Below are 25,432 nucleotides of genomic sequence, written 5' to 3' on the forward strand. Positions count from 1 at the left end.
CTAAAAGTCTGAACTGGAGTTTGTGTTCTATTCCATAAGTGTGTTCTCACTAAAGTTTTGCTAGTGAGAAAATTCAGAATTTGACTCACAGTTAGAGTTGGAGGGCTAGGCGTTGCAGAGAACATGTATTGCCAATGAATATGTAATCTGTTTTTCTCTCCCCCCCCCATGCAATTTCTTCAGATGTATGTACTTCAACCATCAGACTTGCAAATTAGGCCTGTGTATACCTACCAATGAACAGTTGCAGAACAAAGCATGCTAAATGCAAGAGATGTAGGTGAGGAAAGTCATGCTCTTAAGATGAACAGGCATGTTTCACTACCTGGGGGAACACATCTGCAAAACTTAGTATGGCCAATGTGATGTCCTATTGTTTGATAGCAAGGCACTAAAGAATGGAAAAGCAAAAGAAAGAGGTTCCAGGAAAACAGAGTATTTCAAATGAGCCCAGTCTCAATAAAAAATACCTATTGACAGTGCTGTCCATTGTCCCTCTGGTTGAACATTGGAGAGTTCATCTGTTATTAATTATATCACACATTCTATCCAGTAGATTTGTTGCTGTTTAGTCGTTTAGTCGTGTCCAACTCTTAGTGACCCTATGGACCAGAGCACGCCAGGCCCTCCTGTCTTCCATTGCCTCCCGGAGTTGGGTCAAATTCATGTTGGTAGCTTCAATGACACTGCCCAACCATCTCATACTCTGTCGTCCCCTTCTCCTCTTGCCCTCACACTTTCCCAACATCAGGGTCTTTTCCAGGGAGTCTTCTCTTCTCATGAGATAGCCAAAGTATTGGAGCCTCATCTTCAGGATCTGTCCTTCCAGTGAGCACTCAGGGTTGATTTCCTTCAGAATGGATAGGTTTGTTCTCCTTGCTGTCCTGGGGACTCTCAAGAGCCTCCTCCAGCACTACAATTCAAAGCATCAATTCTTCAGTGGTCAGCTTTCTTTATGGTCCAGCTCTCGCTTCCATTCATCGCTGCTGGAAAAACCATAGCTTTGACTATTCGGACCTTTGTTAGCAAGGTGATGTCTCTGCTTTTTAAGATGCTGTCTACGTTTGTCATTGCTTTCCTCCCAAGAAGCAGGCATCTTTTAATTTTGTGGTTGCTCTCACCATCTGCAGTGATCATGGAGCCCAAGAGCCCACAACCCAAAGGTCACAGAAATATATTGGGGACCTGTTTTTTGGAAGCAGTGAGACAATTGATTTTTTAAAAAAATCTGGTGGTGTCCACTGGAAAACATGGAAGCACTAGCCTATAGCTTTCCCTGTATAAACAAATCACTTTATTTACATACAGACATCATCAGATGGTCAATACAGAAATCAAGTGGGCTATATAATTGGGAGATGGGAAAGCTCTGTTCTCTGGACAAAAATATGATCAGGAGTGGACTGATAGCTCATGAACTGCTGATATCAAATATCATTGTAAAGATGAAGAAAACAAAAAAACACAATGCTAAAATGTAATGTAAATAACATTCCTGAAGAATTTAAACATGAAAAGAACAAGTTTGTATAATAATATTCAGTCAACCATGAGCTAGAAGAATTGTGGATTGAAAGAAGTATTATGAGAGGAGAACTTTTGTCGGCAAGGTGATGTGTCTGCCTTTTGCTGTCTAGGTTTGTCATCACTTTCCTCCCAAGAAGCAGGTGTCTTTTAATTTCGTGGCTGCCATCCCCATCTGCAGTGATCATGGAGCCCAAGAGAATAAAATCTGTCACTGCCTCCATATATTCCCCTTCTATTTGCCAGGAGGTGATAGGGCCAGTGGCCATGATCTTAGTTTTTTTTATGTTGAGCTTCAGATCACTTTTGCTCTCTCCTCTTTCACCCTCATTAAGAGGTTCTTTAATTCCTCCTCACTTTCTGCCATCAGAATGGTATCGTCTGCCTATCTGAGGTTATTGATATTTCTTCCAGCAATCTTAATTCCTGCTTGGGATTCCTCCAGTCTGGCCTGATGTATTCTGCATATAAGTTAAATAAGCCGGGGGACAATATGCAGCCTTGTCGTACTCCTTTCCCAATTTTGAACCAATCAGTTGTTCCATATCCAGTTCTAACTCTTGCTTCCTGTCCTACGTATAGGTTCCTCAGGAGATAGACAAGGTGGTCAGGCACTCCCATTTCTTTAAGGACTTGCCATAGTTTGCTGTCGTCCACACAGTCAAAGGCTTTTGCGTAGTCAATGAAGCAGAAGTAGATGTTTTTCTGGAACTCTCTGGCTTTCTCCATAATCCAGTGCATGTTAGCAATTTGGTCTCTAGTTCCTGTGCCCCTTGGAAATCCAGCTTGTACTTCTGGGAGTTCTCAGTCCGCATACTGCTAAAGCCTGCCTTGGAGGATTTTGAGCATAACCTTGCTAGTGTGTGAAATGAGTGCAGTATCCAGTAGATACCTGTGCAATTTTGCAGAGTTGTGCTGCAGTTTATTTTCAGCAATGGAACATGGGAAATGGAAGTCCTACCTAGACTTATGTCATGGATCTTATAGTCCTGACTAACTAAACTTTATTGATTTCAGTGAATCCTCTTTAGATTAAATTAATATTTATTTAGAAATTATTTATTTTCTGAGCAAAATAATTGATCATGCTTTATCTCATTCTAAAGGAAGTAATTAGAATTGTAGCGTCTGTTCTGTGGACTTTATAGCCTTACATAATAAAATAAGGATGTTATATTCTGTGCAATATGTTGATATATAAAATATAAAACATCTGGCAGCTCCTGTTTACAAGTTACACCATTTGTAACAGAAGAACTCTATAAAGCTATGAGAGATCCCACTATCTCAGAGCCGGATGCCGAACTTTGATTGTACTCACTTTGTGATTGACTAATCACATATGATGGATATAGCACTTCAATAAAATGTTCTGTTAGTAATCGCAAAAAAGATTCAAACCATAAGAGGACTAAAATGCTGAAAGAGTCTCTCTGGAGCAGTTGTAAGAGTAAATAGTATCTCTGCCCCCCCTTTATTATTCCTTTAACAGAGCTAAACTAAGCATGATTTTGATAGTCTCATAGTGACTCTTTACAACTCAGGCCTCATCCAAATAAAACGAGCAAGACTGAGATAGCAAAAGGAATGCCTCTTCTAAAGCGATGCCTGTTAGACCCATCCACATATATTTCTTTCATTTGAAAACAAAGACATTATGTTCGTTGCTGAGAATGATAGTTTTCACTCAAATGCAAGTGGATAGACTTTCAACATGTAAATGACGAATTAGTGAATTAGTCAGCTGAAATTTACATGATTAATTAACCAAGTACTTTTTTAATTAGGTGATGGCTCTATGCTAAATAGTCCTGTTGCTCTGTTAATGATTTCAGGATTGATCTTTGGAACAGGGATTCAAAGCAGGTAGCTTAGGATAAAACTCCTTCCATTCCGACAGGGAGCTAGGATTGAAATAGCCAGCCTTGACTATTTACCTTAGGGAGGTGAAAAGGGACCCAAGACAAAGTGGTCTCAGGAATCTAGGGCATGAACGTGATCCTATCACCCACTTTGGCTAGCAGTGAAAGACATCATTTGCCAACTAATGTACCTCAGGCTCCACAGAGTGTGACATCCTTAATCTCTGCCCTCTTCTTATTTCAGACACACCCCAGGAAACATGCCAGACTATTACGACTGAAAAACCAATGTGAGATAATGCATCTTATCTGCCCGACCAACTTTTAATGTGGTCCTCTTGATTAGTGTTTAGAAAGCAAGCAAACAATTGGTTTAAAATAATTGGTAAATTATGATTAAATGAAAATGTTTATAGAAAGGAGTTTGTCATTGATATGATAAAATAAATATTTGCAGAAGGAACTTGTGCTTGGCCCAGAGCCTGGTCCATGAGCTCTATGAGATTGACCGGGGTCTCATTTTAATAAAGACCAGAAAGCTTTTCAAGAAGATACTATGCCCCGCTTCACTTAGTCAGTGTGCGTCTGCCTTTATACAGTTCTTTGATGTACAATAATGTAGCTTGACTTTGAGATATCCTACCAAGGTTTGTCAGACAGCCACTAAGACTATAGCCCTATTTAGTTGTTAGAAAAGCGGGATGTTCTCCACGCATAATAATTGAAGAGTGTTAGCCCTGCCCCATCCATAGTCACTTCTGTCAGGTGAAATCAGCTGAAAAGAGACAGCCTGTCCTACCCATATAGACTACTTCTCCCCTCCCCCTGCCCTTTTTTGGGGGGGGAACGTGATTCCTGGCTCACATGGAGAAGCTTTCACAGGTAGAGCAGGCTCTCCTTCATTAGATTGTCCTTTTTTGCATCATGAAAGTGATGCTTGAGGTGATAGGGCTCACATGGTTCATTCATTCCATGTGGCGCGCTCATGATTGCCTATTACCAGTGAATATAGAAAGATAGTTTCGTGTTTGGATCAGGAGTTGATACAAACTGAAGCACTGGATCACAGAAAGATAACATAGCGAGGACGAAGAGATTGAATGCTGAAGGGGTTTCTTAGCTCAGAAAAATACGGTCTCAGGGTATAGCTTGACTGTAAAGTTTCCCTGTTTCTGTTCCCAGATTCTGGGTTTTGTCATTTAGTGTGAGTTTTGAGACTTCTGTTTCCGGATCTCAGTACTCTTGATAGAACTGCAGTTGCCTAGGGGCAAGGGTTAGCTAAAAAAAAACACCAGTTTAGATCAATGAGGTGTACATAGCCCATTTAATTGGTATATATTAAAATTTAATTGTGAATGAGTGCATTTTGTAAATGGATACATGTATACTCATATTTTTTTTCTTGATTTGACATTAAAATGACATTAGAGTTTGACACAAAGAAAATCTGCCACAAAATAATTTACAATGAATGCAGGAATTTCTGGAGTGGGCAGTTCTTCTTGAGGTTGATTCATCCTGGTAAAATATGTCTTTCCTTGTGGTTTTTCTGAGCTAACCATTTTGCATAGCAAGGGTACTTGCTTTCCCATTTGGTATGTTGCTCACTTTTGAGAAGAAAGCCATTTCTTCTGGGTGAGAGAACCTTTGTTGGGTCACCAACCTGTGAAGTACTGTAGTCATAATTCGTACAGTTGTGTATAGTGCATAGATTTAACATCTGTTAGCAATACACAGAATATGCTATAGCATCTAATGATTACAGACTGAAGCTTCAGTCGTATGCTTATAACCCAGCATAGGTATTATATACACTAAGGTCAGAAATAGGTTTTGCTCTTATGCAGATTTAACATCTCCCCTTTGCTTACCATGTCCCCTTTCTTTTCCTCTTTGACTTTTTGGTGGAAAAAAGGGACATTGATGTACGCACTGTGCATGTGTAATGTGGTCAGTCTAATTTAAATGGTAGATATTTTTAATTGCACCTATCCTCCAAGGAACTCTGGGTGATAAATAGGATGTTGTGTATAGCCCTGTTTGCTAAGTATGCTTTAGAGACAAACGACTGGTCCCAGATCATTCACTTTGCTTTATGCCTCAACAAGGACTTGAAATCAGGTACCTGTTATCCAAACCCAGTATCCTTTTTTAATTACACACTTCATTGGCTGCTAATAAATGCTTTCAGATTGAGTCATAGTTTTTTGGGGTTTCATTTTGTTTTGTTTTGGGTGAGTGCTTCCCTTCCCAACCCTGGTTCTTTTCGTTAGGTCCTCATTTCAACAGCCAAGCTGCCACCCAATCCAGGAACTGTTTGACCATTTAAACAAATATTTTCCCCCAAACATCTCTTATGCTTGTCAGTGAGATCTTGCTACCTTGAAAATTATGAACTTACTGCTGCTACTTATGTCTGTGTCGTGATTATTTCATTGCTTGCGTGTTTGCTTGCACAGTGCTTTGAAGTAGCAGATATATTCTGCTGCTAGTTCTTGTTCAGTTGATGCTGAATTTCTTTTAAGCTCAAAGAATACTGTAGACGTGCCATGCAATTGGGGTTAAATAATTCTCTCTCAGACTATATTTTTATTCTGTTTAATGGAGTTGTGGTAGCTAACTTTTACAGACTGATGAATATGACTGAGGGCCAAAGTAGTCAAGAACATCGAGCACTTTTTCAGAGGAGCACCCCCAAGTGGTGAAAGACTTGGTCATGGCCTGAAATTTTGTCAGCTACATATCTTGCACTCAGTGTGCTTGGGTTTGTAATTGATCACTGGAAGGTAAATAAAGGCTTAATTTGCAAACTTGATTCAGAAGACATGTATCTCTGAAGAAATCCCCTTAAGGGAGGGAAGAAGGACAGAATTCAAAGTACTGGTTCTAACCTATAAAGCCCTAAGCAGCCTGGGTCCAAGCTACCTCTCTTTATGAGCCTGTGTGGGTGTTAAGATCATCAGGAGATGCCTTTCTCTCAGTCCCACTACCCTCACAGGTATGCTTGGTGGGGACATGGGAGAGGGCCTTCTCTTCTGCTGCTCTCAGACATTGGAACTCCTTCCCACAGTAAGCCAGACTTGCCCCCATCTTTGCTGTTCTTCTGTAAGCACGAAAAGAACTTTCCATTCAGGCAAGCTTTCCTTCAGTGAGTGACTGCCTAAGTGGGATTTTTAAATGGATTGTTGTACCTTATTGCTTTGAATGGGTTTTGGTGATGCTTTTATTTACTCTTTTTTTAGTATGATACTTCTTTGGTCCTTTTTAGTGTTTCTATACTCACTGTTGTTAGCTTTACATACTGTCTTTTATGATGTAAGCCAGCTTTGGTCCTTTTAAAGGAGAAAGGCAAGGTAAAATATTTTAAATAAATATATGAGAGTATATATCTATAATGACTAACTTGAACGTGAGATAAGGAAATACCATTATTTAGTGGTAAGAACAGATTAAAAATGAAATGTGAACAGAAAACCATATGTTAATTGTTATTTGGGTTGTTGTTGGTTTTTTACAGTTATATCCTCCCTTCATAGAATCAAAGAAGAGTGAAGTTGAAAGGGGGCCTAAAAGGCCATCAAGTCCAACCCCCTGCTCAATGCAGGAATACAATCAAAGCATAACTGCCAGGTGATTATCTAAGTTTTTCTTGAATGCCTCCAGTGTTGGAGCACTCACCAACTCCCAAATTAACTGGTTCCACTGTCACACTGCTCTAACAGTTAGGAAGTTTTTCCTGATTTTCAACCAAAATCTGGCTTCCTTTAACTTGAGCCCATTGATGTGTGTCCTGCACTCTGGGATGATCGAGAACAGATCTTGCCCCTCCTCTATATGACAGCCTTTTAAAATATTTGAAGCGTGCTATCATATCACCCTTCAGTCTTCTTTTCTCAAGACTAAACATGCCCAATTCTTTTAGCCTTTCCTCATAAGGCTTGCTTTCGAGTGCCCTGATCATCCTTGTCACCCTCCTCTGAACTTGTTTGAGTTTTTCAGCATCCTTCTTGAAGTGTGACGTCCAGAACTGGACACAATACTCAAGGTGAGGCTTAATTGGTGCTGAATAGAGGGGGACTAGCATCATGTGGCATTTGGAAACATTCCAGGAAAATTGCTGTTAAGTGAAATCATCGTCAAGCAAAACAAAACAAAACATTGGATTGCATTAAAAACTGGTAAATGCATTTCAATGGGGAAATACCTCATCATCCAGTGAAGATTGCCCATAGAGAACCGCTGATCAGCTGTTTAAAAACGCTGTCTTCTGAAGCTTCTGTCCAGAAAGAAGCCATTTTGAGAAGGGAGGGACGCCATTTTACGAAGATAAGCCATTTCGCAGAGACGGAAAAATCATTGTTTAGCGAACAAAAGGTTTGCGAAGCAGGCTCCTAATCGATGTCAAGTGAAAAAAACCCATTGAACCATTGTTTTGCGATCGTAAAGCGATTTTGACGTCATGCGGAGTAAGCGTCAAACGGGGCACCACTGTACTTCTACAGCGGTGCCTCTCTTAACGAGTGCCCCGTACAGCGATGAATTCGCATAGCGATCCCTTTTCCGGGATCGCTAATGCGAAGGCATCGCGTCGGCCCCAATGGGCGAAATTCGCATAGCGAAGATCGGTAAGCGTTTCCCTTACCGACCTTCGCTTTGTGACCCGCGGATCAGCTGTTCATCGGGTCCAAAATGGCCGCCGGAACACCTGAAATGGCCGCGGGCAGCGTTTTCGCGCCCTTGGTAAGCGAGGGGAGAGTGCGAAAACGCTGTGCGCGGCCATTTCGGGTGTTCCAGCGGCCATTTTGGACCCACCGAACAGCTGATCCGCGGTCTCGCTGCGGCCGAAATGGCCGCGCGCAGCGTTTTTGCGCCCTCCCCTCGCTTACTGAGGGTGCGAAAATGGCTGTCGGACCCAGAAAACATCACTGTACGGTGAGTTTTCTGCCAATTTGGAACGCATTAAACGATGTTTAATGCGTTCCAATGGCTTTTTTTCATCCGTACAGCGATGTTTTCGCATAGCGAAGGTTAATCCGGAATGGATTAACCTCGCTATGCGAGGCACCACTGTATTAATGCAGCCTAGAATAGCATTTGCCTTTTTTGTAGCCACATCACACTGTCGGCTCATCTTTAGCTTATGATTTACAAAATTTCCAAGATCCTTCTCACTAGTAATTTTGCTGAGGCAGGTATCCCCCATCTTGTATCTGTCCAGTTGGTTTCTTTTTCTGAGGTGCAGGACTTTGCGCTTATCCCTGTTGAATTTCATTCAGTTGCTTTCGGCCCAGTGCTCCCTCCTATCAAGGTAATTTTGAATTTTGTTTCTGTCTTCTAGGGTATTAGCTATTCCGTCCAATTTGACAAGCATTCCCTGCACTCCCTCATCCAAGTCATTAATAAAAATATTTAAGAGCACGGGGCCCAGGACTTAGCCTTGGGGTACCCCTCTTGTGACCTCCTCCCAGTTAGAGAAGGACACATTAATCATCACCCTCTGAGTGCGATTCTGTAACCAACTGTGTATCCACCTGACACTGGATCTATCCAGCCCACACCTAGTTAGCTTGCTAATCAGGATATCATGGGGCACTTCTTCAAAAGCTTTGCTGAAGTCAAGATATACTATGTCTACAGCATTCCCTCAGTCTGTCAGAGAGGTGACCTGATCAAAAAACGAGATCAAATTAGTTTGGCAGGATTTGTTCTTGACAAATCCATGTTGGGTTCTAGTTATTACTGCCTTGTTTCTGCTTTACGATCAGAATTTTGCCTGGGATTGATGTCAGGGTGGCTGGCCTGTAGTTCCCAGGTTCTTTTTGAAGAAAGGGGCAACATTGGCCCTCCTCCAATCCTCTGGCACTTCCCCCATTTCCCATGATTTCAAGAAAAGAATGGATAGTGGTTCTGAGAGTTCTTCAGGCAGTTTCTTCAGTACTCTCAGATGCAGTTCATCCAGCCCTGGATATTTGAACTTGTTCCAGGTGGTAAGGTATTCTTTGACTATTTGTTTATCCCCAATGAGTGCAAAAGTGCACAGCTCTTCTCCCTGGACTGTGACAGTGTGACTGTGAGTTTCAAAAACTAGAAGAGCTTTGAACCTGGATTTCTTGAGTCCTTGTCCTAAACTCAGATTGCTATACCTCACTGTCCAGCAGATTCTGGGAATTTTAATCCAAAAAGGTACATTTCCCATCTCTGATAATTGATACTGTGCCCTGGGGATGGAGGAAGGTGGTACAGCCTGGCTGACATTTGAACAGCCTCCCCCCCCATGTGCCTCTACTGGATTATTCTCAGTGTGTGTCCCAGGGAGTTCTTATGAGGACATTTCAGATGAGCCCACCAGCGTTACGTTGGCTGCAAGATTAGGGAATGCACACAATAGAATCTCCAAGAGGGATGGAATCCATGGTAGCAAAGCCAGCCTGCCCCACCCTGCACTCAGTTCACATTTTGCATCCCTTCTTTAATAAACACAACAGATTGCCATTTTTTTTACAATTAAATATTTACACTAAGCAGAAAACATTTTGCATGTTCTTTTAAACAGCCATGTCATCTCGTTCTTTTCATTCTCTAATCTTTCAGTTCTGAATCAGAAGTGAAGATTTTTAGCCTATTTACTAAGAAGTAAATATTATGATGAACACATCAGACAGCTTAGTAGTGACTTTAGGGAATGGAGAAAGCATTTTCTGGTAGTGCTGTCAATTGCAAAACATCCCATAGGCTACCAGCGCTTGCAATGATTTTGTCCTGATATTTGTGATCTAAATGCCATAGAGCTGTAATAAACGCTAGCCATTTAGTCTCAGAGCCTGGTCAGACGTTCGTTTTGCAGTGTGAGACTTCTTTTCACTTGTGTCCTTTATGGACATCTCCATTGGCACAGAAACCCTTTGCGTCATGAGGCAGGAGCCTGAAAAACTTTCAGTGTGAACAGACTTTTCTATGCCGGTGTTTCCCCATCTCACAGCAGTCCATAGGCTTGGATGTTTAAATGTTAATCAAAGCAATGCAGGAATAGCATGGGCAGCAGATGTTTCCATGCCACCAGAGGGTCATCAGAAGTGCACTGTTCCTGCTTGGAGGGAGAATAGTTCCTGGACAATTGTGAGATTCAGGATAAAGCACAGTCTCTGGATCTTAACTCAAGTGGTTATTGTAATGGGACAAGTTAGACTTGCAACAAAATTTTGCAGTGTGGAATTGTCTTGTTTCATATTTCAGTCATCTGTACTCTTCCTCATGATTACATTCCTTCTCCCACTCAGTTTTCTGTTTCTCCTCAGGCCTGTCAAAACCGTCCTCTTGTGCATGGATCATGTTTTAGCTCTATAGGCAATGGTATCCACTGCTGAACACTACAAACAGGAAGGGTGATTATGATGATAATTTCGTGGAGGGAGTAAGGGACACAAAAGTATTGTATAGCTACATCACTGCCCTTGCTGCCACATGAGAGGATCAGTGGTGCCTTCCGTGATCTTGCTGAAGGTCTTTCTGCTTGTACAGGACTGATGAAAGTGATAATATCAAGCCTTTGGTGCACCAGAGGTCACTGCATTTTCACAGTGAGATCCAGAGGTAACATCATTGGTGACCCATGGCATAATGGTTAAACTGCAGTACTAGACTCTGCTCATGGCCTGAGTTTGATCCCAGCAGATTCAGGTAGCCAGCTCAAGGTTGACTCAACCTTTCATCCTTCTGAGGTTGGTGAATAGAGTACCCAGTTTGTGGGGGCAGGGGCAATGTGTAGCCTGCATAATTAAATTCTGAACCTCCTAGAAAGTTCTTTAAACACTATGGGACGGTATATAAACAGCACACTTTTGCTTTACTTTGTGCTAAGCCTCCATTCATGTGTATGCTGGAGGCTTTTCTGCCTCTGTTTCAGTCTGAAGGTTCACCACTGACTTAGTACCCTGCTCCCTTCAGTTTGAGTTTCATCACTCTCCTGCATGTGTACGGCAACAAATCTGATGCCCTGATACCTGTGGGTGCCTCTGGCGTTCATGTTCCCCTGAATTGTAAATCTGATGCTGCTTTATATGGGGGTGACAAGCACACATAGTCCGATTAGACAGAAAGAAGTATAGGTAGAGTGATCAGTCAAATCAATGCAGAATAATAGTTTCCAGCTGTAAGAGAAGGAATATTTGCCCTGTTCTTGAGGAGGAGGGTTGACTGAGCTTGCAGGGAGCTTAGTTCTCGTCTAATGATGCTGTTCTTTCTACAAGTATTCTAAGATATAGACACCCTTATACATGCAGTAATAATGTAATAGTGTAAAAACTACAGGATTGTTGACCATAAACTTTGTCCCCCTGCCACCTGAATTACTTCTGCAGAAGCCCTTGGTGGAGGGGAGTGCACACAAATTGGGGTCATGATTTCCCAGGATTCTGACTGACACGAAGAGGCTGTGAATAAGCAGAGGATCTCTGCTTCAGACTCATCATCTGCCACATGTTTCCATAAAGCCTTTTCAGACAGTCAAGCGTGCAGCAACTGATTGGCTGCTGGCAAATGGGCTTTTGAAAGGAGTGGTCTGTATCCTTTAAAAATGTGTGTTTTAAGTAGCACTGCAATTTGGCAGTGTTTTAAAACGAATTTGTATACTTGTGCAGGAAGTAGAGTAGAATTATTAAAATAAATATAGCAAGGCTGAGCTGAAAATTTTGTCTTGGCAGTATTAACTTTTGTCTTGAATTTGGTGGGATAACAAGTGGTTGTGTTGACCAATCTGTCCTCCGGCTCTCACCTTTATTGTGCTCTGTCTGGTTTGCAGTGGAAACATGACTGTTTGCAACTAGTTGCTGTTAAAATGTGTGTGTTTTTTTCTCTCCCAAAAGCAAGAAATATGAAGAAACATTGTTTTCATTTTGATGTCACATAATGATAATAATAATAATGACCTCTTAATTTTTTACAGAGTTGTGAATGAAAACGTCTGAAATGATCCTGTTGATCCTATTGATCTTGCTAACATTAGTGAGGCCATTTTGGTTCACCTCTTTCAAAATAAATCAGTCAGCCACTCAGCAAAGCCATGCTTTTCTGACTAGCCATTTCCTGCAATTGCAAGCCATGTCTTAAACGAACATGGGATTCAAGAAGGCAAACAGTTGCCGTAATAGCCACAACAAGTCATGCCTCAGAGCCACAAGTAGGCAGGGCTCTGTTTAACTTCATAGTGCCAACTGTGGAAGACAGGCCCTCCTGCCGACGTGGACATCTGCCACGGCAAGGGCCTGGGAGAGACTGTGCCAGCAGCAGGCACAGTGAGGCGATTTACTCCAGCAGCCAATTTGAGGATAACCCTCCGACTCCTGCTGTTCTCTTCCATTGTAGCTCTATCCAGGACTCCCTGAATAGTCTGCTCATTCAGGTGCAGTGAAGGACAGCGTGCCATGGGCCACGGTCGAAGTAAGATTCAACTGCCAGTCCAGTTAGCTTTTGTATTGTACACTGAGGAAGGGGCATCATCTTGCCATTTAACTCCAAACTGTAAGATTCTGAAAAGCCTCCTACATGTGCCTTGGACAGCCCTTAATATGGGAAATATAGGGTGTATGTTTCAGTAACAATACGTTGTATAGCCTTTTTCAGAATAACTAAGAGCAAGACCCATGTTGCTGTCAAAACCACCTCTTTTGGGTAAGAGTAAAGTTATGTTCAGTGGTACAGTACCTTGTGAGTCAGAGACGGGAAGTGTGTGAGTCTCCAGATGTTGGAGTACAGCTCACATCGGCCTAAACTACTGTACTGTGTTTTATGGTTAGAGATTATGAGAATTGCAATCCAACATATGGAGAGCCCACCCCTGTTTTCATGGTCTGTCAGTGTGGATTGAAGCCTTTCATGGAAATTTACCAGGGCAAATATGGGCTTGCAACAGGTAGAGACCCAGAACTTCTCAAGTTACAGATAGACATTTTGAACTAACAGTGATTGCCTTTTTTCAGGATTTCCACAAGTAAGTTTGGGGACCAAAGTTAGGTCCATGCAAGGCTACTGAGTTTTGCAAGTTGCTGATCATTTGGGGGCGGGGGGGAAGAGGTACTTTATCTTTGTGGTTTATAAACAGCAGATTTGCCTATAAATGAGAGGAACCTTGAAGTTAAAAAGAATCTTTGACATATAGTTCCTTAGGTCATCTAAAAATCTCCAGTGATGTCAGCCAAATGCTGTCCTTCGGATGTGAGCTATTAAAATCTGCTGCCGGTACTGCGCTGCTGGAAGCCCTTCCTCCTCTTTGAATTCCTGGTAGCTACAGCTCAGTTATAGTGGAAAGAGTTAAGCAGAAGTCTGTTGATAGTTCGGAGTTGCTCTGAACCCCTGCAGTCAGAGGGAGGGAGCCTCTTGATTGGCCAAGTTCCTGTTGGTAGTAATAACGGATCAGATATCAAACTTCTGTCTTTCCTAAAGACCCTTTAGGGATAGTCGGCTCCCCACTAGACTATGACATCAGTCAGGACACCCGGTGATGTTGCAGATAGTAAATTCTGAGAGAGGAGGGGAGGGTGGTAGATGGAAAGGAGGGGTCTGCTAGCTAAACGTTAATTAGCTCGACACTCTGCAAGGGCATGCAGTAGGTTTCTGTGGAGGGTCAGTGCTGGATGGGACCGAACCTTTCCTAAGACACTCTTCTGCTGCTTTCTGCAATCATCTAGACTGCAGAGAGGCTTAGATGAATGGTGATATATTGGTCGCGATCAGCTTCTCTTCCTGGAGCCGGTTAATGGTTTGAGCTGAGGGGCTTTTCTGGCACAGGGAATTATCACAAGGCAGCATCACCATGACACTGTTGGGGTCTGAGCATTCAATGCTGATTCGGAGCAAATTCAGATCAGGTAGGACTAACACAGCAAGCCTTTCTCTTAATACTTTCCTCTCTGGCAAGCCTCGGCCGGAGGCTGTTTCTCATTAAACAGCATGCAAGTAAAATAACCAGGGACTCATAAAGCTGTCATGGGCTTGTTCTTACGGAGGCTACTCTGAAAATGAAGAAATGCATTTTCCTTTCTGTCTGCTCCCTCACTTTCTGCTCTTTCACTACCTGCCCTTGCTTAACATTTATGCCTGTGATCTAGCCTTTTCCTTTAGAAATCCCTCTGCAGTTCTGAGCTATCCTAATGTATATATAAAAATGAGAAAGGGAGACCACTGGATTAGAAATCCAGAAGGGTTGTTGTGACATTCAGTCTGTCTCCTCCCATCAGCACGCGTCAGGTACTGTTCTGTAGATGCTGGCCTTGATGCTTCCCTCCAGCATCCAGAGAGCCAACTTGGTTCCTTTTGGGTTGTGACTAATTGGACAAACATGAATTTGCAGAAAGGCATCAATTTTTTTAGAAGTACAAATAACAAATGGAACATGCAAAATATTTAAAATGACATCACCAGAGAAATAAAGCTACAGCCAAACGACCGATTGCCCTTTTCTGAAGCTGTGCAAAAAAAAACCCCAAACAAAACAAAAACCTGTGTACCAGATCTCCAGAGAGGGCTGAAGCCCCATTGCGGGCTTCTACTTCTTTGAGGACTTCCAGCATAACTCAAGGTGAGTGATGGCAAACAAGAAAGGACAGGAGATAGTCCCTTTGAATTCTGTCTGTCACAAGAATAGGGTCATGAGAATAACTTTAAATAAGTTCACTGTAGTATATGGTACAGTAGAGTGCAAGGTTCTTGTATGTGACTGCGCTTGTCTTTATATTTCCTTCTTGCTGATCTGGGATCTCATAATTTCCACTTTTAAGAGCATTCCCACCATCTGAGAATGAAATCCCCTGTGTGAGCCAGTGATCATCCTACATGATCACATTCTGTATCCTGATGGTGCAGTTTGTTTGTACCATGCACCCATTCCAGATCATCACCCACTCAACATGGGGGAGAGTAAGGGCTGCAGTGTTTGATCTTTGGGACAGCCAAGATAACGTAAAGATCAGAAGTCTATCGTCCTGATGGTAATTCGCTTGGGTATTGTCCGGGCGTTTGAGATAGCTGGGTGGCCAATTACTGTGTTTGCTTTGAAAATATAAAATTGGCAGCTAGTTATAAACTCTAGAGCTGTGTGTACAAATGTAAGAAGCTCCGGCTGGCTGGGGATCTACCCAGTTTGAGGCTAGTGCTTTGCTGTGGTTTTTCTATCACAGTGATCTTACATTTCATGAGATAGATTGATTTTATTTATACAATCAACAGATCAGATGTGAATAACATAGAACAACTGCATAAGAATAAACAGTATCAATGCAACTGTAATGTATGTTATGTGCGGCAGACTCTTAGGGAGACAAATTCCATAGATAGTTGTTAGAAGCATAATCCCACCCCCAATACATACATATTCATATATGCATACAGTACATACATGTATATATCTAGAGGGTTAAGGCACCATTTCTCACCTGCAGACTAGTGCCACTGCACAGAAGCTGGCCACTTTAATCGTTACTGATGGACACTGGTCTGCCAGCAGATAACAGGTAGAGTACTCATCCTCTCTTCCGGGGATGCTTTGTAAAATTGGATGAATAAAAGTATCACGGAAACCAGTGAAAAAGGAGCAATACAACAGAACACGGCCAACCATCCCCACCACACCAGCCTCACAAGGACATAAGTGCTCTTCATAAGGAATGTTCTTGTATCTGCCTTCCAGCAGGGCTGAAGGAAGTACACTAAACTTTGCAAATGTAAAAGCTTTTCTGTATTTTGGAAGGGTCAGAGTATTCAGATAGTTTGCAGGTAAAATCACCTGACCATAATCTCTAAAGCCAGGATGGGTCGTAGCTATGCTGACATGGTGTTGCAGCTCATTGTCTGTGATGCGCTGGTGTAGTTCCTGTTTTGCTTTTGTATAGCCCATTAACAAAATAGCACTCCTAGAGAGGCCCAAATTATTTAATTTCTCATCCATAGATCTTTCCCATCTCAACTGAAACTTATCAGTTAGCACTAAAGGGGCCAACCCCACGGGGGTGAAGAACATTTTTAACCAAAAATTTAACTTAAGTATCCATGCCCGAGATTCTATCAACATCTGGCCTGTTTCTAATTGTAAAAGTACTTTTGGCACACAACTCGGGAGTCCAAGAATAGTTCTCAGAAATTTCATTTGAATGGACTCCATTGCAGTAAAATTTCTGTATCTACACCATTGTGCACCATATAACATCTGTGCTAACATCTTGGCATTGAAGACCTGTATGGCTGATGGTACCGTGTTTCCCCGAAAATAAGACAGGGTCTTATATCAATTTTTGTTCCAGAAAACGCAGTAGGGCTTATTTTCAGGGAATGTTTTATTTTTTTCATGTACAACAATCTACATTTATTCAAATACAGTCATGTCATCTTCTGGTTGCTATACAGTGGTGGCGGGTGGGCTTTCACTTAACTAGGGCTTATTTTTGGGGTAGGGCTTATATTATGAGCATCCTGAAAAATCATACTAGGGCTTATTTTCAGGTTAGGTCTTATTTTCAGGGAAACAGGGTATATGCTGACCTCTTTTTACAAAGAAGAAAAATGTATGAGTGACTTAATATTTCTCAGAGCATTTGCAAAAGCGTTGGATAATTGAGCCTTCCAAGATCCTGAGGACTGGAAGATCACACCCAGATATTTATAAGATTTGACTTGCTCAATTAGGTGGTCATTTATTTGCCATTTATGTGTGATCAGTTTCCTGGTAAACATTAAGCCTTTTGATTTATCTTAATTAATTACTAACTCCTCAGTTTTACAATAGTTGCCCAGGGCTCTTAATAACCGTCATAGGCCAACGCAGGTTAATGAGAGAAGTACAACATCATCTGCATATAAGAGAGTAGATAGGAGTCTACCTGCTAGGTTGGGGGGGGTGAAAGTTGTTTCCAGTTAAGTTCCTAACCAAGGAGTTAACATAGATGTTGAACAAAGTGGGAGCCAATACACAGCCTTGTTTGACACCAGCCTATGTGGGGATGGCCTTGGTGAGGTGACCTGCCCTGTTGCATCTCACCTTCAACCTGGTTTTTGCATGGAGGCAGTGAATCAGGAGCAGCAGCCACCTATCAATGTTGGTTGTCTCCAACTTCTGCCAAAGCCTGTCTCGTGGGATCATATCAAATGCGGACTTGAAATCAATAAAGGCTGTATATAGTGCTCCTTTGGTCTTAAATGAATATTTATCCACCAGATGTTGTAAAACTATACCATGATCTCTTGTAGGATGTCATGATCGAAATCCTGCTTGCTCATCATCTAGATGATTTTCCTCTTTCATGAGAATAAGTCATTCCTAAGTTTGTTATGGTAATGGTATCAAGACATTCACTGGAAAGAAGACAGCTCACTCGCTTAACCCAGTAATTCCAAAAGCAATACTGCCACCTTCCTGAAGCAAGTAGGACACAAGGGGATAGCTCTCTGGACCACTGCATTCTTTTACAGTGAGCCAGTATTGTTTTTAAGACTCATTTGTGTGTTATTTTTAAAGACGGGGGTGTTGAGGGGCAGAGAGATTATAGACCTGATGGTAGGATTGGAGAACATATTTTTCAAATGATTCTAAGCTAAAAGTAAACTTTATGGCTTTTTGAGTCCCATAAATTTTGTTCCTTTTAGTTTTTCTTAGTGGCATGCTTCCAATCAAGGTTTTCTCTCACACAATTCAATTACCACCTCCTTGTCTTAGTGTGATGGCATACATGATTGCAGCATAGTTGTGCCCATATTGTTTTAGAGCCAGACAATGGAAACTCTGTTCTACAAGGTGAAAGAATAGCTTAAGGAAATACCTGTGAGTAGTGTTCACTAAAGCTGATATTCTAGAATGTGACTGAAAATGGGATTACAGGCGTATCAGGAAATATAAAGTTATAAGGACATCTCACAGCCTGCTGGGGGATGTTTGGTGGTCATTATGTGTTTGAGAGTCAGAAGATAGGCAGGGTCAGCATCGAAACATGTTGCTGCCTGAGGCAAATGGCATCTCAAGACTCTTGGTAGAAGGCACAGATCAAGCTGCATAGAATATGTTGCTCTGTCCTCCAACAGAAAAGAACAGCTCGGTGGGCTGCTTCCTGTTTGCTTAAGGTGATTGCCCCAGTCTGTTTAATGGCAGAGCTGGTGCTGTGGTGTTGATTTACCTACTGGTACAAGGAAGAAATAGTGTATAAAGGAGTTGATCACAAAGAGCTTCTTTCTTTTGAAGTCTCTTATATATTCCCACTTTATTCTCATGAAACCAAGATCAAACTCTTGTGATGGTAAGAGTAGATGAGTTGGGAGCAAATCACTCTTATCTAGTCTTGTGTCACTTGCCATCCTCTTTAAAATGGAGTTAAAGCACTGCATAGGCAGACTGTTAGATGCAGTACTTGGCTCAAGAAGTGTAGCCAAAGGGTATTGATTAATGATAAATTCCTTACCCAGTTGGCTCTGTTTGGAGAAGATGAACACTGAGGAGACAGCATTCCTATACATCTGCTTTTAAAGTTAATGATCAGTAATTACCTCTATGATATAGGTGCTTTTGTTTTTGACTGGGTAAAGAAGGCAGTTGGTGTAAATATAAGGGTAGACTCTGTTTCATAGAACTTCTTTTCCTCCCAGTTAATAAAAACCTACAGGACTTTCTCCATAGTTTGGCGAACCAAATAAATAATCAAATCAAATAAAATCCAATTAATGTGGCCCATTTCTGATATGGGTGATAATATTGAATCAGGGCTGTACCACCCAAGAGTTCAGGTGGGGTGACAGTGCTCCTCCATGTTAAAATAAATGAAAACGACAGTGCTTGGGAAATTAGCATTGAGAGAAAGGTAGACTGGAATCCTTATTCCTGTTACTTAGTGGGGGTTTTTTTTTCTGTGTCGAGTAGACTTTTGTAAGGAAGATCATTCAGTTGTGTGGGCTGTCACTTGCAGTGTGAATGGTACAACCCAGATAGAGCTTTTGTTGGATCGATTACAAGTAGGTTAATGAAAAAAATAGGAGCAGTAGGCAGAGTCAAACCACCATTCAACTTTCAGCAACATACACTTGGCATTCCTGTTGAAGTTGATGGAAGCTAAGAGTGCTTAACTTCTATGTATTTTATATATTTTACATATGCTCTATGTTTGTCTAAATGAATTTGGCTATTGGGAGTTTTGAACATCAAATATATAAATATGTAAATACTAATGTAACTGAACTTGTTTCTATTCCATATTGTAAACACAATTGTTTGCGCATCTACTGAGAAAATAACAACTATTCTGGCTGCTTTCCTGCCACCATCAACTCCCTGTGACAGATAGAATGATAAACTGATGGATAGAGGCAACAAGTTGCAATGCATTTTCGTATTTTTCTAGTTGTAAAAGGGAAGCAGCAGAATATGTTGTACGTAATGAATCTTTCTTTATATGATAGCACTGGCATTGGTCAAGTTCAGAGTACAATGATGAGTGTTCTACCTTCAGTTTTCCCTCCAGGCAGTCTTTAATATTTCCAGTGCTTTCTCAGTTACCATTCCAAATCAATGTATGTGTTCTTTTAGCACTGGGGGGCAGGGTGGGAGATGTAATAGTTGATAATGCTAAAAATAAAAATTATATCCTGTTTGTACGATGTAAAATAAATATGAAGAATGGAAATATAACCTTCCCTGAATTGGTGGTATGAATTATGATGGAGAATTTCATTGACTGTTAAGAAAGAATGCTCAAAATACCCAGAGTAGTTTAGTCTGGCATTCCAACAGCGTACTGTCCTATGCATGTTTGCTTGGAAATAATCTCCACTGTGTTAGATGGGGATTGCAGCTTTAATTTGTAAAAACATTGTCACTATCATTATAATTGTAACAGGTGCAGAAGAACTTCCTTATTACATAGCTGTGGAAAGTATGTAATGTCACAGGCTTAGTCCGTCTACTACCAAGTAGACACTCACACCTATATATGTTTCATATTAATTTATATCATATTTCCAAAAATATTATGATTGTTGTGTTGGTTTATGACTTTTATGTTTTGTAAATATGTATTCTTCCAGATGTAGGGATTTATCTGTGGTGGCACCTGCATTACAGAATTCTCTTGTAAGATAAATTCACTGACATCTTTTGTATTGAAACCTTTAGATAGATCATTAACCCCTTGCGTAGCTGTTATTTTTGTTCTAAGTACATTTTAATTCTATTGTAAGTTGTAGGCAATGGTTTTAATTATTATTGTAGTAGTCAGTTTTACATGCCTTGCAGCAGAAAATATAATGGTGGATTTTGAAGGGGGGGGGGGGTTGCCTGTCAAGGAAAAGCAGCTGAGAGTCTTGCACATGGATACCTCATCTTGGAATGAAACTGAAGGCAAAACAAAGCCCTGCTCTGAGTGTGGTATAAATCTGACATGTCTGAAATATTCAGCAACCCCTTGCAGCCAAGGAGTCTTTCTCTACTCCCACATCTTTTGGGTTAGGAGACTAAGGATTTGTGTGCATGTTTATTTTGTCTATTTTGCCACAGATAAATATACAAACCTGAGGTCATCCTGACAAATTCCATAGAAACAATGATTCTTTTTGCTTGCCTGCTTGCCTTCCTGCCAGGCTCCAAATATCAATGGAACTGCATTAAATCAAATGGGACAAAGCATGAGGGGCTGGCCCAAAAACTCTTCTCCTAAGCATTTAACTCTTCCCAGGGAAGTGGAGGAAACTATCCATAAAGGCGTTGCTCCACGAAATACGAATCCAAATATTATTAGAGTGTTGCAACTGCAAGATGTGAGTCAGAAAGGTCACTAAGAAATCACTTCTCGTCCACTCATCAGCTGAGAAAGGACAGGTGAGTAAGTTGCTGCATTCTAGTTGACTACACAGGTACCTGTGGAATTCTTGATTCATTGGCTCAGTCATATTGAGTCACATCAGTGAGATGGCTCCAGAGCACATTTTTTGTGCCAGCTGGAGAATCTCAAATATTCTAGTGAAAATAGTTGAATTCTCAAGGTGACTCTTTATTATGGATTGCAGATGAACCAGAGATCTTTGACTTTCTGAACAACAGTATTTGGGGGGAGGGGAGAGTAAGGTTTTGGATTACTGGACAGTGCCTGAAGCTTGGTTGGCCACTCACAATGAATCTCTCTTACAAGGTTGGTTGTGCCCTAGAGAGAGTATATCTCCAAGTGACTGGGCAGTTTATCATAAAACTCACAATAGAGGATATTGAGTACAATTACCATTTCCATTGCGAGATGGGATGTCCAAAGCAGTGCAAGATCTTACACCTGAGTTGTTACTTCTGGTATAATATGTACCTTTAACTGTGAAATTCCAGGCATCTGCTAATATGGCAGAGTTGACCCATTCTCCTCCTCACTTCTAGTGATTGGAACTGAGGATGGTGTGTTTCAGCAGTAAAAGACTGGCCTAAAGGTTAACAGAAACATGTTCACCTTCGGGACAGTTAGGGAATAAAATACATTGTCTAGGGACAAAGTCGTGTTTTTATCAAGGCGATGTATTAAAGAAAAAGAATTTGGGACTGAGGGGATGCTTCATTTAAAGGGAATGGCAGCTTGCATTAAAACATCCATCTCATTGTAGAAAGGAAGAATCAGTAAAGAACAGTAGCTGGAGAGTAAGAATCTTAGTGGTGAAAAGAATAGGCAGGTGTATTGCTTGACTTGGACCCCCAATCCTCTACCTCCCCTGTTAGTCTTATCAGTTTTGAGTTTGCAGAACTGCATGTCTTTTGAAAGCAAAAGTATTTCCTTACATACTGAATGGTTACTTTGTTGTTTGTGTGTTTGTTTTTGTGTGACATATTGAAAATGCATTGAATTGGTCCCTTTGTCGATGGGCAGAAGTTTGCTGTGTTTTTTATTTCCAGATCCTGTCCCTATTTATTATAGACAGTGGTTTTTTTCAGGGTTGTTACGGATGCAAAAGGGAAAGAAAAATTAATTTGTAAGCACCCGAGGGTATAGCATAACTTAGGATGAAAGGTGTGCATCAACTGCATGAATTGTGATTTCGACAGTGGTATAATATTGTGGAGGGAAGAAATGAAATGGTGAAGGAAGTGAAAGAAATACGGAGTTTAAGTACCGATTTTTGTACCCTTTTATTACTGTACTTGTACCGCCAAAACAAGCAGCATTCACATCTGCACACATTAATGTGTGTCCACCTGACCAATTAAGAAGTAAACTCTTGTAATTTTGATATTTCTACGCAGGGTACCTTTAAAAACCAATTAAAAACATGGATGTATATTCAGGCCTTCACTCCTGTCAATACTTGACTTTTCTTTTATTCTTTCTTTATTTACTACTTACTCTATTTCGTATTAATTTGTTATTGGATGTCTTATGTAATGTTTTTGTGTTATTTTATTGTTTTTATGTCATATTGGAAGCTGCCTTGAGTGGTCGTATAGACCAGATGGGCGGGATACAAATCAAGTAAATAAAAAAAAAATGAATTAACATCTTTCATAATAGCAGAAAGCATCCTGAGTGAGGTATCAGGTTTGGGGCCAGACAGTGTGTATCTCTGGAATGTATATTCTAGAATTATCAGTTTCCAAGGGACCAGGAGGTTATCAGGCCTAAGCAACCTCCTTGCCCCAAAGCACAATCCCTCCCACTCAACAAGAATTTCCTTTATGGCTTTCAGAGACTTTGGGATCATTCCTGCTGACCTAGCCATATATACAAGTAGTTGTGCAGGTTTTGTTCTAATTGTGGGGCACAATACTAATTTCTTAAGGCACATTAGCTCCACATCTATAGTCTAAAAAGCTGGAAGATCACAATGGAATGAAATTAAGTGAGTTAACGGGACTGAATCATGGACCTCCAGTGAATCTGAACAATTAAATATAATTGGACTTGACTAATTATACTGCTGCTGTGTTTCTTAGGAATAACATTTACATGCAAATCGCCTTCATATATTTCCCGTCCCGACAGTTCAGACAACTCTGTTAAGCAGAATGCAGTGGACATCTCAGGCAGCAGGTGCTGGGGTATGGAGCTGTGTGTGCCTGAGAGCAGTCTTGAGCCCCCTGAGCTATCCTGATATCCTGAGGTGCAAAAGAAGGCGCTGGTTCGTTGTGAGTCTTGAAGTAAGATCCAGCTGTTAAATCCAAAATTTTTCTAGTTGGAAGGAGCCTATAAGGCCATCGAGTCCAACCCCCTACTCAGTGCAGGAATAGAAATCAAAGGAGATCTGCCAGCTGGTTGTCTAAATTTCTCATGATTGCCTCAGTTTGATGGTCCATCACATTCCCTGTTCTAGCCCACCTTTGGATTTTAAATTTTAAAAAGCCAAAAAATAACATTACTACTTGTTCCATCTGATTGTTCAGAACTTGTTTGAAACAGTTATTGGGGAAAAGTGTTAGGGCAAAAGTTTCTTTTTTCATGTAGGCACGTTAATAGTACATAATATATAGAGTAAGACAGTAGATAGTAAGATAGAAATACAAGGTTTAGTCATCATCTGTTTATGGTACAGTATATTGTTGGCATTTTGCTCTGCTATAGGCAAACATCGCTTCCATCTGAGCCAGTGCGTAATCATAGTGCATGTTGATTTTCAAGGTATAAAAGTGAGACTTGACCATTCTGTTGACTGACAGCCTGTCAGTTAGCTAAAATCCTGACAGAGCAGAAGGAAGAAATAAGTTTAGTTTCATCCAGTTATTTCTGTTTCTTTTTGTCAGTTCTTCAGTTGCTGCAGTTCTTTTAAAAATATAGAAAATGCAATTACTAAAAGCAAAACCCCCCCAAAATGTGCAAATTCCTAATCACAAGAGCATACACTGGATTTTATTTGTAATAAATTGTATCATATGTAGCAGCTTCTTTGTAAATTGATATACTTTTAAAATAATTATTTTAGATATTCCATCTCCTTGGCTCTCATGGATGAGTAAATTCCACAAAAATTGTTGGGACCTACTAGCAAATGCATGGGCTCAGTGTCCAGAGCTGGCGTTTATCATATCATTTGAATTACAGAATGTAACTGAATTACGTGAGAGCAGGAGCTTGACTAAAATGTTCTTCCAGGACAGGATACTACATTGAAAGGGAAGTGCTTTGACATACGTGCAGTTATATTTTAGTGCCGTCAGAGCTTTGCATCTGGACCTTGAGACCACATGAAACAGGCCATGCTTTCCGAAAAGGCCAGAGCTTTTGGCAGCTGCCTTCCCCTGACTCTCTATCTCTTTCCTCCCATGTTCTCCTGCCGAAGTGACATCTCTTAAGTGTGCAAGTTCCTTGACTAGTTCTGATTAAAGCTGCACGCAAGCAGATGCTTTAATCCCTCTATAGTGCTAAGCCCGTGCAGGCATAAACAAATCATGAGAGCTTTTCAAGAGGGTGCTGGTGCCCCGAGGAAGCCATTTGTCTCCAGAACTCACTTCTTGGAGATTGTTTGTGGAAATGGAAGGATTTTTTTTTCAGGGTCTGTTTCTGGTGAAAAGGGCAGAGCTGTGCATTTTTCATAGGAGTGTGCTTATTAGAAGGCTGCAATGCTTTATAGTTTCTCTAATATCAAGTCCCTCAATTTTATTTATTATAATCGTTATATAATAGGATATTATATGTCATTAACACACCATAAAATAAAAACCCCTAACAAATCAAAAAGGGGAGGGAAACATATCTGGCATCAAGATGGTTAGACAGAGAGATGAAGTTATATATCAGTGTAAAGTATTTCCCTGTAAGTCACCACAAGACAGTGGAGTGGCTGGACTGTTCCATTTACTGTAGCAAATGAAAGCATGCCACAACATGTAGAAGTTATTTCTTGGTGATTTGTTCTAGCAACCTACAAGAGTGGTTGCAAGACCAGATAGGCAGGGTACAAATGAAATAAATAAATAAAACTACAACCTTGATATCTCCATTAACGTTAATTGCCAGACCTAATTTCTCTAGCTAAAGATATTCTCAGCTTGACCAATTTCCATCCTAACCACAAACCATAGAAAATTTACTGAGGTGTAGCATTTCATTTCCTCTTGTTAA

The 25,432-nt window shown here is 40.9% G+C and overlaps 1 protein-coding gene across 4 annotated transcripts in view; it reads left to right on the forward strand.

The window, feature by feature from the left end:
- Window positions 1-13,795: 13,795 nt before the first annotated feature.
- Window positions 13,796-25,432, forward strand: part of MYOCD (myocardin) — a 53,052-nt gene continuing 41,415 nt past the window's right edge. The window contains exon 1 of one of the 4 annotated variants that reach the window (XM_020785945.3): window positions 13,796-14,958. Coding sequence is in view for 1 of the 4 variants with exons in the window: in XM_020785942.3 (XP_020641601.3) it covers window positions 14,194-14,248 (55 nt within the window). In the remaining 3 variants the exon portion in view is untranslated. The remainder of the gene's footprint in view (window positions 14,959-25,432) is intronic. The other 3 variants (XM_020785942.3, XM_078385943.1, XM_020785946.3) reach the window with 3 other exon arrangements.

The sequence above is a fragment of the Pogona vitticeps genome, chromosome 2 (genome assembly GCF_051106095.1).
Source record: "Pogona vitticeps strain Pit_001003342236 chromosome 2, PviZW2.1, whole genome shotgun sequence".
Classification (NCBI taxonomy): Eukaryota; Metazoa; Chordata; class Lepidosauria; order Squamata; family Agamidae; genus Pogona; species Pogona vitticeps.